This window comes from Uloborus diversus, chromosome 3 (assembly GCF_026930045.1).
Source record: "Uloborus diversus isolate 005 chromosome 3, Udiv.v.3.1, whole genome shotgun sequence".
Classification (NCBI taxonomy): Eukaryota; Metazoa; Arthropoda; class Arachnida; order Araneae; family Uloboridae; genus Uloborus; species Uloborus diversus.
In genome coordinates, this window is record NC_072733.1 from 26,948,698 (window position 1) to 26,963,386 (window position 14,689).

A 14,689-nucleotide genomic window follows, 5' to 3' on the forward strand; every position below is an offset into this window, starting at 1 on the left:
ATTAATGTCTGTGTAAGTTGTCTTGAAATGATTGCATCAGACTTTTAGTAAGGTAAATAGAATTACAAAATTGCTCTAAAACTGAAATTTGACTTTTCAAATCACCAAAACATAAATTTTAAAAGTATTTAATTTAAATTCAAAGTTACTGTAGAAAAGCTTTTTAAAAATAAATAAATGCAATCAACTGTTTGCTGTGTTATTAATACATGTTATTAAGAGACATTTTTTTAAAAAGCTGGACACTTTTAATAGTTAATGTCTTCAATTTTCGTAAAAATTTCAGGATGTGTTAGTGGTACTATGATAAGAAAATTTGAAGTTTCTTTTTTTAAAAAACTAATTTGTTTGTCCTTGAGTAGGGGCCAAAGTTTAAGGTCATGAAAAAAAGGAGCTAAATGTATGATCTCTTTGCTTCAAAAGCAATGAGTGAACAGAGCCAATTCTTTTAAATAAGGATACTACTTGATACTAGGTACATTCTGGTATAAATATTTTGGTGTCTCACTCATGGCTTTGAGGGCAAAGGTCAATTGAAAATGCAATTTTTTTAACTTTTTTTGCCTTGTTTGGGCCCAGATATCTGTTATTGCCATGAGTATCCCTCAGAAATAAGTATATGATCAACTACTCACCACAGTATAGTACTAAGAAAAATATAAAATAGCTTTCGTTTCCCTTGACTTTAGTAGTTAAACAGTCTCAAAGTCGATGATTTTTTAAAAAATGGCCAAGTTTAGAGGTCAATAACTTTGATTGTGATGGGTCCACAACTTTGTGACACAGCTGTAGTTCTAGTCAAAATGGTGTAGTTTAAGGTCCGAGTTAGAAACCCATGACAACTAATGAACTTTTTTAATTACGCGGTCTCAAAGTTGATAATTTGAAACAACAAGAACCAAAGTTTTAGGTCAATTACTCTATAATGCCTGAGTCAATAACTTTGAGCAAGAGCTGTAATTATGCTCTACATGGTGTGGTTTTAGACTCATGTCAGAAATCCATGAGATCTAATCGTATTACTTACTTAAACGGTCTCAAAAATGACGATTTCAGTATAAAAAAGCATTTTTTTCACAAGTTTATATGCATGCTACTCAAAATCTTATAAGCTCAAACTCACATAAATACTAGAACGAATCGCCAGCCAAATGTACTTTAAGCTCCCAAATTTTCATGCTTCCAGTGTAATAAAATTTTCTGTAACCTTGACCCCAACATGGCAATTCTTCTCAAAAAGCTGATCCACCATTTTGGAGCACTATATTTTGGAGGTCCCAGATCCTCAGGATTCAGATCTCGGAAGCTGAAAGTTAGCAGAATGTACCTAGTATCAAGTAGTATCCTTATTTAAAAGAATCGGCTCGGTTCACTCATTGCTTTTGAAGCAAAGCAATCATATATTTAGCTCTTTTTTTCTCACGACCCTAAACCCTAAACTTTGGCCTCCACTTGAGGGCTAACAAGTCAAATTAGAGAGGAAAGAAGCTTCACTTTTTCTTATCACAATACTAGTAAAATATCCTGAAAGTTTCAGGAAAATTGAAGGTGTCAACTATCAGGCCCCCATTCACTTTGTCCAGCTTAAAAAAAAAAGACTCTGAATCTTTTAATTTTACTGAAAGCATCAAATTGCCCTTAATTTGGAAGCTTTTACTACTTTCACTGCATTAAAAAATATTATAATTTGAAATTTTATGTAAAACATAGATATTGTAAAATTTTCTTCAGTTCTAGGCGATGTTTCATGACAAAATTTAAATATTGTGTATAGCAAAATAATAATGTAGTGAATATTGAAATAAACCTCTCCAGCCTCTCTTTTACTGAGCCACTACCAAATGGTGGTTCAGAAGTGGTGGTTAACACTTCATCTGAAAGGTCAAAGCTATTTGAGAAAAACAACGGCATTTTCTATTTTTCTAATACAAAGCTGATAAATAAGTGCTTTATAAAAAAAATTATAATGCATATATAATTTTTATTTCCTCTCACAGAGATGCTTATCCTGAATGCCAAGTAGAAAAAGTTCATCTTGCTTATGATGTTAGATTTCTTACTAAGCTGGATTCTGAAAGGTAAACAGATTTATACTCATGGGTCTGTCCCGGATTTTTCACAAGGTCCGTTTTTTGTGAAAAATCAAATAATTTGTGAAAAATGAATTAATTTTGTGAAAAATAAAATAATTTTGCAAAAAAAATTTTTTTTGTTAAAACGAAATTTTAGAATTTAGAGATGGCACAAACTGCCTCATTTAAACTTAAAGTTGAGGGTTTTCCTCTTCTATGTCGGGAATATGATTCTGGAGTATTTTTCTAGTATTTGGCGGAGGGGGGGGGGGGGGGGGGCGGGGCGGCATTGCACTCTCAAGTATCAATATTTATCTACCATTCTACATTATGTTAAATTATACTAGAAATATTTCTGTACAGTATTTAAAATAATTGTAACAAAAAAAAAGAAAAATCAGACAAGGGTTCAACATTTAACTTTTTGACCCAAGACACTCTTAAAAAGCACAGAAGTTCTTTTAAAACTTATAAATTCCATGACTTTAACAAAAATAAAAAGAAATTTACATGCATATTTATTGAATTGTTCAGATGTAGGTGCAAAATTTACACATCTTAGCCGTTTCTTATGCTATCTACGCATCAGTCCCGATGTTTCCCACATTTCGAAATCTGATTGCATCCACTTCTGTAATATTTGCTCTTTTTTCTTTTCTATGTGATTCTACCCTTTGGACATTCATAATTATGTGTTTAGCATTATTTTTAACTCACCTTATATGTCTAATTGTGTAGTTGAGGACTTGTAGACTTCTAATTTTGCCGCTCTCATTCGACTCAAAAATTTAAGTCAGTTGCATCCATGTTGGTTCAAGAGACTCATAAAAATTATCATTAATTTTCAACAGTTTTAAGTTAATGAAGATTTTAGAAAATAAAATTGGTCTAGAGAATTAATTATGTTCAGGACATCGAAAAAAGACAGAAATCAGAATTTTCGAGGGTAAAATTTTTTAAATGTCCGAAAATGTTGCAAAAATCACAAATACAGGATTTTTTTTCAATATTTTTAGCCTATCTTAAAACTTTGTTGGTAATATATTTGGTAATGTCTGGTAAGTTAATTATAAAGTACTTTTATTTAATTTTTTTTCTGATTATTTATTTATTGTAAACTTTATTTTTGTAATAATCTAAATTATTGCTAGACACAAATTTTTTAGAAAACTACTAGCTTTTTTTGAAAAAAAAAAGTTTTAGATTCATTATTTGTTTATAAAATAAAATATTTATTTTAGAAAATTAAAAACAAAATAATTAAAAACCAAGCTTAAAAATTTCGCTGTTCATCATCAGTTTTAAATCATCATTGCTGCATGTTTGAAGCTTCTTTTATTCTGAAAAATCATTTTGCAATTACCGTATTTTCTTGTGTGTTATCTGATGCAGGGGTATTATCTGTAGGCCCTAAAATCGGGCTGAAAATAAAATATCTTTGTATAATCCACGGATAATGCGATGTCAAAAAACAAAGTTGTTTTTATTTACTATACAATTTTAGCAACTAAATTAAAAATGTGAAGAAGTAATAATATTTAAGGTGTAATAAAAATTAATCTAAAAAATAATGATTTCTTCTTGAAATCGTGATTACAGTACCCTAATAGCTTAAAGACAGGATCAAGGCAAAGGAGCACTCATCCAGTGCAGATGGAGACTGCTTCTACTATGACTGTATGGTTGTTTATTTTACACAGCTTGAACCGCATTAGAGGAAAATTTAAGCTATGTAAAATAAATTTTTTAAATTACGCCCACCATCGTTCTTTCAAACATAAGGCGTCTTGCTGTCCAGTATAACAATGAAGTGGCTACAAAGAGTGTTAGGGCCTGGAAGTCATCACAATTATGAATATCATGAAGAGAGGAGCAACTATAAAGATGCTCCCCTGTCATTGGAGAAGTCCCCTCACAGAGCACACAGGTGAATCTGCCAGGTTAATTTTATGTAAATGGGCCTGTAGATAGTCATGTCCAGTAATGGTTCGGAAAGAGGCAACTCCCAGGGCTCTGGGAAGGAGAGAAACTTTTACTTGCTATGTAAAATAAATAACATACAGGCTACGAAATCGGTCTCTATTGATGAATTTTGCTGAAAATGGAAGTTCAATGTGTTCGCATTTGGAGAGAAAAAGTGCGGATTATATATTCACAGGAAAATTCGGTAAAACTTTTTTTGCATTATTTTTAGTGATTGTAAAATTATTGTATATCATGTCAGAATTTTTGGAGCAAAAATAATAAATCTATTTACCTGTAAATTCTTCCCTAATATAAAAATTTTGCATGATTTGGAATACAAAAAATATTTTCAAATATTTTAGATTTATAAATGTATCTAGGTCTTTAGTAGCGAAATAATTAAGTTAAAACTTTGTAATTATTTCATGTGTATCACTAGTCATTGATGCATAAATTGTTTTTTAGCTATATAATAGTAGCTGAGCTAGTGATATTTCACTTTAATTTGAATTTTTAGAAACATATGTCCAAAGCATAGATCAGATGGTTGTAATTTAATTTTCACAAAACACTGACTTAGCTATTCATGTGAAAAAATAATGATTTTTTCTGAAAAAACTGCATCCCGTGAGTCATTTAAAGTTACGAGCAAAAGTCATGGGAAGTCGGGGAAAGTCATGGATTTTAAAACTCAAAATGTAGCAGATACCCTGTCCATACTATTTCAGTTTTTACTATTGTTATAGTATTTTTTGCACAAATGTAGGCGTTTAGTTGTAAAAACTCATTATTCTTGCAAATAATCTAATAAAAATTTTGTTTATAGCAATATGAAGTCTGTAAAAAAACTAAACGACCAAAGAAATGGTAATTTAAATGATGTAATGGCATTTCATAGTGTAATATAAAATTACTTCAAATAAAAAATGTATGAATAAATTAGCGCAACAAAGTTATCTAAGTTAAGTACTCTCTTACTTTCTCATAAAGGGAGACATCTACACATGCAAAAATTTATTGTGAAAACATCCTGAAAGAAACTGGAATCAGACCTAAAATGAGACCATATGCTTGTGGCCAAATATGCATTTGCTGTTACTGTGAACAGGTAAGTGTACATATATTATAAAATAATGACTAGTGTCCCTTATTTGGCCAGGTTTCTGGCCTAGTTTTTTTTTATTTTTATTTTTATTTTTTTTTTTTCATCATTCTACTGAGTAGATGTAACTAGCAATTTGAGTGAAAAAGATATTCTGTGTTCATTCCAATGACTGCCACAGTTTTTCTTTTATGATGAATTATTTAATAAATACTTATTTCCTTTTGCATTTGAATGTAAGTTAATATTTAAAGCCATGCAAAAGGTAATGTTATTTGCTTGAACTTTTGATAATTTATGTAAGAAGTTAATTGGTTCTATTTCTTGATTTGTCAGGCAGAGAAGAAGCATTTTAAATCTATGCTATAATTCAATGTAGTAAATGGCAAAGAATGTTTCAGATCAGTAGGAAACTACATAATGAAGAATGCATACATTGGGCTTTGATTCTCCAAGATCTTATAATCCTCGATTTATTTAATTGTATTTTACCAGGAAGTCATACAATAGTGTAATAATGAAAAACAATTAAACTAGTAGCATTTGAAAGAAGCATAGTGAAACATGTTCCTGGATGCATAAATATTTTGCTCTTGGGTCCCCATTGTTGAAATGTAAGGCCTTGAAGTCTGTTAAAATTTTGAGTAAAGTCACCAAATTTTGGGAGTCTTGGTAAGATATGGGAAACATCTTTCACAGCCTTTGCAGATGGATGCCCTACTACATACTGACAATGAAATCATTGGCAAAAAACTGGTATCTTTGAATAAATTTGGCGCTTTTCTTAAAACTTCGGTAAATTTGTAAAACTTTATATCTCAGTATGGGGGCACGAGGGCAAATCTTTTTATGTCAAAAAAATTCTCAATATCAGCCATTCCAATTTCAGACCAAGCAGAGCCTGTCACATGACCATGACCAATAGTTTTGAAAGAATTGCAGTAGTTACAACTAAGGGACGTATGAAATATCCCAAAAGAATTTTGGAAGAAAAAAAAATTTTCTTCAGTTACAACTCACTAAAATTCTGCACAAAATGAACCATTTTGGAAAAAATCAGCAAAACACTCGATTTGAAATGGACAGTATTTCAAAAGAATTTAACCTATTTGAATAATTCTTTTTTTTCTAAAAATAAATAAGGGCCCATATATCATCCAGACATCGTTTTCGAAATTTTAGTTGGGTTTTTTGATTTCAAAAAAATATATATATATATATTTTTGTGGCGAAAAAACTGCATTTTTACCTATTTTATGATTTTTTTTTCCTCTATGAAAAAAAGTTTTTTTTACTAAACGGAGATGGCAGTCTAAAGTCCTCATATTATAGTTTCATAGCGTATTTTATTATAATCATTAGATCCATACAGCCTTGGAAATAAAGTTTGAAATTTTGAAAATTTTCAAAAATCAATGATTTTTTTGAAGTGAGATCACTCAAAAAACCATTTTTTAAAAATCTAAAAATTGGCTCATTTGAACCCCTTTTAATGCTTAACAAGTGGATATACACTGCATCCCGTATTTTTTTCACAGAAAATGTTTTATGATATTTTGAAAGTGACCTTATCGACCATAGCATGCATGTCTAATGCCGCGATTCTCGAATTTTCCAGATAATTGATGGTGGGATCTAGAAATCGTTAAACGCAAGACTGTAATAAGGCTGCAGGAACTCATAAATTAAATTTCAATTGGTATTAACTGAATGGCAAAAGCAAAAGTTATCGATAATCGCTAACGCCAGACCTTTACAAAAAAAGTGGAAAAAAAAAGTTCATGAAAACAAATTCTCCTCATACACTATAGTAGAAGAATCGCACATTTACGTTCAAAAACTTATTTCTTGCCCTTCCCTTCATTCTCTTTCATTTCAAAACATCGAAAACTGGTGTTTTTCTTTCCTTTTCAAAATGAATGTGAGGGTCTCAGGTCTTATTAAATAACTTAAGGTTTTTGGTGTTTAAATTATTCTCTCACTAGTAGTTTTTAATGTTTCGGTATTGATAAGCATTTCTGAACTATTTTTAATGTGTATTACTATTTATTATAGTAATTTAAGTTTTATTAACAATCGGCCAAAAGCTCTTTTTAGCGATCCAGAAAACCAGGAAATTCAGATATACGGGGGATAGCTATGGTCCCAAACTTCCTGAATGTACTCTCTCTACTGTACATAAATAACCCTTTTAGAAGAAGAAAATAACTTACTTTTAGTTTTTGATTTTGTATGTCTTTAACTGACATTCTCCAAAAATGTCAAAAAAAAGGGGGGGGGGAGACAATCAAATGCATACAGTAACTTAACAGGTTTACTGGTAAGACTGTCATTTCAGGGGAATGTTGAAACAAAAACAATTAACACTATCTACTGGAGTTTAAGGTTAAGCCACTGGTGTTAGGATTGAAATTTCAACTATCAAAATATCACCAAGCAAGTAATTGCTTCATTCAAATGTAGAAGAGTAGAAGCAATTTTCACCCATCATTCCTTCACGGGAGATGTTCTAGTATATAATAGTAGTAAGATTATCCATAGCAGTCTGATTGTTCTGTTCATTAATTTCTAGAAAATGCAAGTACGTGTTGACGCGTACTATAACTAACTTGATTTTTATGTGTGTATAAGGGGGAGTTGGGCTCCAGCAATCAGCATCAGCCCATCGACCAAAAAAGTGCCATCTGTCGAGCCCTAATATAAAGAGAGGTCGATATTGTTGGGAGTTCCAAATGATCTTATCAATACTTTATGTTTATTTTGATATATTTGGCTAAAATTAAATCCTGGTTTTCATTTATCTTGCTAATTCAATTATTGTAACGTATTTCCCGATCCTAGACACGTGAGTGAAAAGAAGAAATGATGAAGTTCCTTTTTCATTTGATTGGCAGCTGTTCTAAAATTGGGAAATGCACATCTCAAATGCATGTCTTGAAATCCATGCATATGACTCTGGCTGACTATACCTTGTTGCTTTGGTAGCTCAGATTCTCTCTCGTTTAAGGAGCCGTATTTTTAGTTTCTTGGTCAGACTAGTCGGCTGTTTGCCATCTTGCTCTTGATTAAGCCCTTTAAAACTGTAAACTTAGTCAGCAAACCTTGCGTTTAAATTAATGGAACCTCAATTAGATCAATGACTCTGTATTAGTCATGTTACAAATTGATCAATAATGGTTTTGCAAGCTTACTCAATTATCAATGCTTCAAGAAAAATTATTTTCCAATTTCATCTTTCATATGTAAATAGCTCGCCAAGGATATCATTGTATTATATCACCATAGAGGAAATAAAAGGAAATAATTTCAACCATAGGTATTGTTTTCTGCAAAGGACTCCAATTACACTTTGCAACTCAAAAGGGCGCTAATTAAATTAGTCATCGGTGCAATAACTTCATTTGATGTAATCTAATCGCACAATAGATATTGGTAAATGCATGGTGTCCGTAAGAGATAGATAGGCCTGTATTTAAGGAACTTCAATGGGTGATCAATGCCCCCGCTCCCCCCGCCCCTCGACTTTGAAAAAATAAAGCATTCACATAAAAGTGGACATGCTTTTTGTTATTTTCCGACAAAATGGGCACTGAGAGTACACCTCACCCGCCATTTCCTTTGGGCTGCTTGCATAGAAAGGCGAACCAGCGGATCGCCGCATGCGGCTATCTTTTTATGTGTTTTGGTGAATAGTTTTAAATTCCAAAGAGACTTTAATAGGTTTTTTTGAAAAGTAGTGTATGCATTTTAGTTGAAGAAAAATGATAATTTCACATCAAGAGGGGGGAAGGGGCATGGATTTTTGTATTCAACAAACTTTCTTTAAATTCTTAGCACAAGCAACACCGTGCAGATCCTGCTAGTCATTAATAATCACTGACATACACACCGAAAATTTGGAGTATGGAAAAAAAGTGGGAAGTGAGGAGGTATAGCATAACAGAGACAAAAGAGGATTTCCAATATTAGCGCAAAAAAATGCAGGAATTCAGGTATATAACCGGAACCTCATCATCTCCGTATGGATAAAAAATTCAAACCCATATAATTTTTTCTCAAAATAAATGCGAAAATACTGCAAAGCTGGTAAAAAGGGAATATTTTCCAATCAAGTCGCTGTAAAAGCGCCAGAAGCTAAATGGCGATAATTCAAAAGCTGGTAACCCTATCTAAAGCAATCACATTTTTTAACCACCCATAGCTATGTTTGCAGTTCTAAGTTCAATTCACTGATTGAACTTGCTTTTTAAAATTTTTGTTTACATCATGAGTGGGGAGAAAAGTCCTTGCGCTGCATTTTTGGAGGAGTTGATAACAACACCTCTGCTAGTGACAAAACAAATAAGCAAAATTAATTTTAACAAAACAACTGACTAGCAGTTAATTTCTTTTAAAGAAACGAACAACAAGCACTATATTTGGTTGTATTAGTTTTTTATTGCTAGCAAGAACATCACAGAAGTGTGCTGGCTTTTTTTTTTTTTTTTGCAAAATTATCAGATTTGTGTCTAAGCTGATTTCTCTAATTTAACTTCGAAAAAGATTCCAAAAATTATCCTTTTATGCACACAGAAATATGCATTATTTTGATTTCAGATTTGCTTTTCTGCTGAACAATTTGTGAAAGATCCATTTTGGTGTATCAGAATTTTGTGATGGGTCCGTTTTGGTTGATTGGAATTTTGTGAAAGGACCATTAACGGATCCAATTTATCTTCTGGCCAAACCCCTGCTATATAGTTTCCTAGTTAGAACGAGATTTAGCATTTAGCAGTTTTCTTTACCTTTAGTACAAAATAAAAATCAAATTAATTTTCACTATATTTAAGATAAATATTTGATTATTTTAAGTAAAATATGTTAAGAATATTTAACTTGATTTTGAATATTCTTAGGTACTTACATTTGTAAGTTTTTACTTCATTGAATATTTTTGAAGAAAGATTTTGATATTAATAGAGTTGGTTGCAGAAAGCATAGTAACTTTTTTTCATAGGAATCCACTTCCTGATTTGCTAGCATCTTTTAACTAATGACACATGGACAAGTCTTCAAATGTAAATTATATTGGATCAGTCTGCCTGAAGCACATGACTATTTTTGGCAGTAGCATGACAATCATGATTTCTGCACAAAAATTCACTTTATTTATGCAGAAATGTTTTACATTATTAAATAGCTTTGTTTCCATTTACTAAAAAAAAAATAAAAAAAACTTCCTATTGGCTTAAAGTCAATGTATCAAATTAACAGATAAAAGGTTGTTCTAAAATTGCAAATTTTTACTAATACATAGCTTTTTATAAATTAAACCGTTCCGCATTGACACTGCAGTAGTTAACATCATTTAATGAATAACTAGTTAAAGGTAATCAATTTAGAATAATTGTTATGAAGTTGAATTTCCAGTTTTTAATTTATTTCTTTAAATGAGAGTTTCCATGAAGATACTGAACAAGACGTTTACTAGTGTTGGGGGGGGGGGGGGGAACAAAATGTCTTGTAGTAGATTTTCTTCATATTTTAAAAAGAGTAAGATTAATGTTACTCATTTCATTAAATGATGATTAATACTATGGTGTTTTTTTATTTTGCTTTGTTTTGTTTTTATTCCTTTGTTTGTTTGTTTTTAGTTTCAGTAATTGGGCATGATATTCTTTTAATATTGGGTTGCATTGTAATCCATTGATTCTATTTGTTTTCTTTTTATGGGTGTATATCAGGAAAAGTGCCGATTTGATCATGGAAATTTTCGATTTTTAAAGATACTCAGAAATTAAAGTTAATAGGGTACTTTAACTACACATCTGTAACAGATATTTTTTTTTTAATTAGGGGCATGGTCAAAGTGAACATTTAACCCCATTTTGAGGGTGGGGAGGGTTGTGTTTGTCTGTTACAGATCTGATGCAAATGTTTTAGATCTTACAAATAATTACAAATTTTTATACTTAATGGGCGTGACACATTGCCTGTACAATTTATATGAGTAATATAATATAAATATGTAGTAAATATATGTAGTTTTTACAGAAATTTTAATTTATATTGATAGCCATTGAATTATACTATCATTTCTTTTCAATATTGCTTTTTATAAATTGCTTTTTTTTTTATCAACGTAAATTCATTTTTTCTAAAGTCAATTTTCATAGACAAACATAAAACACATTACTTCATTTTTCATTTGTTTCTGCTGAGATGTTTTAAAATGCACAGGATTATTTTGATACTTGTGATTCGAAAGTGGGAGTTACTGAAAAGATTTTGGAGCAACTGAAAGAGTTCCAGTGTCATATATTAAAGCAAAACCTCAAATTTTTGTCATGGATTGCGTGTGCAATGAAGTTTACTATATGATAATTTATTTGTTTTTTGGTTTTTAATTGAAGTGCTTGAGAAATTCATCTGGCACTTAATTTAGCACTTATCCTGATTTCACCCTTATACATTTCAAATGATTTTATTGTGGATGTATGCTGTTTTAGGTTGATGCCTTGGATTATTATACAGAAGAAGAACATGCCTTAAATACAGCTGTTGACAGACAAAGATCTGTTGCTTTGTTAAATCCTGTTGGAGTTGCTTTTGTCACTTTAAAGAATGAAGAAATGACTAAAAGGTACTGAAAATTTCTTTTCTTCTCCAGTTATGCATCATATATACACTGCAAAAAAAAAAAAAAAAAAAAAAAAAAACTGTTGTTTTTACAGTATAATACTGGCAGCTGAGATTCCAAAAAAAAAAACCCCTGTAAAATGTACAATTCTAAACTGTAAAATTTGCAGTAGTGTACTGTCTTAAAACCGACTTTTACTGTGAAATTTACAGCAATAAACTAAAATTAGCAGCAATATACTGTCATTTAATGGAATTGCCCTGTGAAATTAACAATGATTAACTAAAATTAGCAGTAATATACTGTTTCTTAATGGAACTGCCCTGTAAAACTTACAGCATTAAACTAAAATTAGCAGTAATATACTGTTTTAGGAATGACTTGGCTTGTAAATTTAACAGAGATAATATGTAAAATTATATACTGTTTTTTAATGGAATTGCCTTGCAAAATTAACAGTATCAAACTGTAAAGTTAGCAGTAATATGCGGTGAAATCAGCTGCACTGCGCCATAAAAGTAGCAGTAGTATATGGTTTTATAAATGACTAGCATTCCCGTACCCGGCATTGCTCGGGTAATGGAATTAGCAGGGGGTTAACAGTGCCTAGTGCACCTAATTTCGAAAATCCCCTACAATAATTACTTATTACCTATAACTTTTTCTAATTTGGGGAGGATCCCAGGGCCCCTGGACTCCTCACATATATGCCCTTGTCCTTAACCGATCTTTAACTGTTATTAACTATCATTTTAAAGTATTGATTATCTTTGCAATCATAGGCCATCCACATTTTATTAATATACCTATATGTTTAAGCAAAAACTTCTTTGTATACAACATTTTTAGTTTTTTTCTTCTGGTGCTAAAATTATTAAGCTGCTTGATGAACTGACTTTGGAGCAAGCTACATAACATTGGCCGTGTGAAAAAAAGTCTCCTCTTAAATCGATCCCTGCTACTTTTAATGTCTGTCCTTGTGACTTATTAATGGTTATTGCAAAGCAAACTTTAACAGGAAACTGCACTCTTCTAAATTCAAAAGGATAGTCCGCCTGTGATGATGTTCTTAAAAACTTCGTTTCTAGTTTTGAAAAAATGAAAGCAATAGACAGAAACATTATGATTTGACTTGAGAAAAGCCTCGAAGAATGACGTGAGAAACAAAAACAATATCAAATTTATAGTTCGCTATCAACCAAATGTTGAGATGAAGTATTGAATAATGATTTGAGTGGAGGGAAGCCTTCGAAAATAAGGGATTTGAATTTCAAGGACAGGTTTTAACTTCGCAGAAATTAATGGGTTTTAATTAATTTCTCCCGAACTAATTGAGATTTCGAAAAATCCTTTCTTAGTGGTTACTTTCGTAATCATGCGGACATGCCTGCCAAATTTCAAGTCTGAAGCTTCAGTGGTTTTGGCTGTGCGTTGAGACATATATATATATATATATATATATATATATATATATATATATATATATATATATATATGTTATCTCAGGACATTCATTTTTATATATTAAGATTTGTACAGTAAAATTAACAGCAGTAAACCATAAATTAAATAGTTATCAATATTTACGCAAAAGGGTTTCCCCCCCTATCCTTGTCTCTTTTCATAGCCAAAATCAGCTTTTACAGCTGAAGAACAATATAGAAAAGTAAAGCAATTGATTCTGTATGTACGCAGTAGAAATCAGCCTACATACAAAATCTGTTCCTTTTCTAAAGTTTTTCAACAACAAAAATAATGTTTTAGGCTATGAAAAGCGACAAGTAAAGAAATATAAAAGCCTTTTACATAAGAATAGTTAACTGCTGATAAACATATGTTTTATTGATATTAATTTCATCGTACACAAAATAAATCAATGCCATCTCTATATTTTATAAACACCTGTTAAAGAAGAAAAAGTGGTGCTTTTTCATTTTTACAAGAAAATTTTAGCTCTATTGCAAACTTAAAAATTGTATAGAATGTTTTTTATTGTAAACTGAATATTATTATAGATTAGATAATACTTTATCCTATTAACCTTTTAAAGTTTACATATATGAAAACAATTTTTATGTGACGGTTCAAAATTCCAGAGCTACTGAACAGAAATAATTTTTTCACTTGGTATGATAAAATCTGTCATGTGTATGAGTACTAGTAATGGGGGAAGTTAAAAATTGGTTTTACTACTCCAAAAATTATGTAACTTTATATTCTGTTATACTGTTTTCATGAGAAAAAACAAAAAAAATCACACCATTAAAAATTTCCAAAAATTATTTTATTTCATGTACATTACCTATAAATATAGATTAGTAGTTTTTACAGTGAAATTGCAGAAATTCATTTAAAATCAAATGCTAATTTTTTCAAGGTCAACATTTTTACATCACGAACTTGATTCTTCTTTGTGACATCTTTGCTGACTAAGGTGCCATCATTGGGCCTTATATTATGAAAGCATCTGTGAAAATGAAATTTGTTAGAATCTCATAAAACTTGTGGACACCAAAAAACATACATGGAAAAATCAAATTACGTAGGCATAAAATGCGCCCTAAAATGATTAAAATTATTACTCTGAATGGTCTGAAATTAAGGTTGCCTTGGGAGTTGTGTTTATTTTGAAACTGCTTAACATATACCTAAATTGTAATTGAACCGTTTATTTCAGGAACCAGTTAAGCGCTAAATATGTTGTTTTAAGGAGAAAAAATACTGTTTGGGCGCAATTTGCAGACTACGCATATATAGCGGTGGTTATTAATGTCTAATTAACAGACACCTAATTTGGATACTTTACATAAGAACTCAAAAAGAAAAAAGAAAGAAAATAATATCTTACATTTTATCTTCCCTGTAAAGAAATGCACTTATACTGAATTATGAAACACAATTAAAAAAAAAATCCTTGTAATTTTTAAAGGA

The 14,689-nt window shown here is 30.8% G+C and overlaps 1 protein-coding gene across 1 annotated transcript in view; it reads left to right on the top strand.

Annotated features, from left to right (window-relative positions):
• LOC129218295 (calcium permeable stress-gated cation channel 1-like) overlaps positions 1–14,689 on the top strand; it is an 82,522-nt gene that overhangs the window by 37,818 nt on the left and 30,015 nt on the right. Inside the window, exons 10-12 of the mRNA XM_054852528.1 lie at positions 1,998–2,078; positions 5,028–5,145; positions 11,628–11,761. Coding sequence (XP_054708503.1) covers positions 1,998–2,078; positions 5,028–5,145; positions 11,628–11,761 — 333 coding nt within the window. The remainder of the gene's footprint in view (positions 1–1,997; positions 2,079–5,027; positions 5,146–11,627; positions 11,762–14,689) is intronic.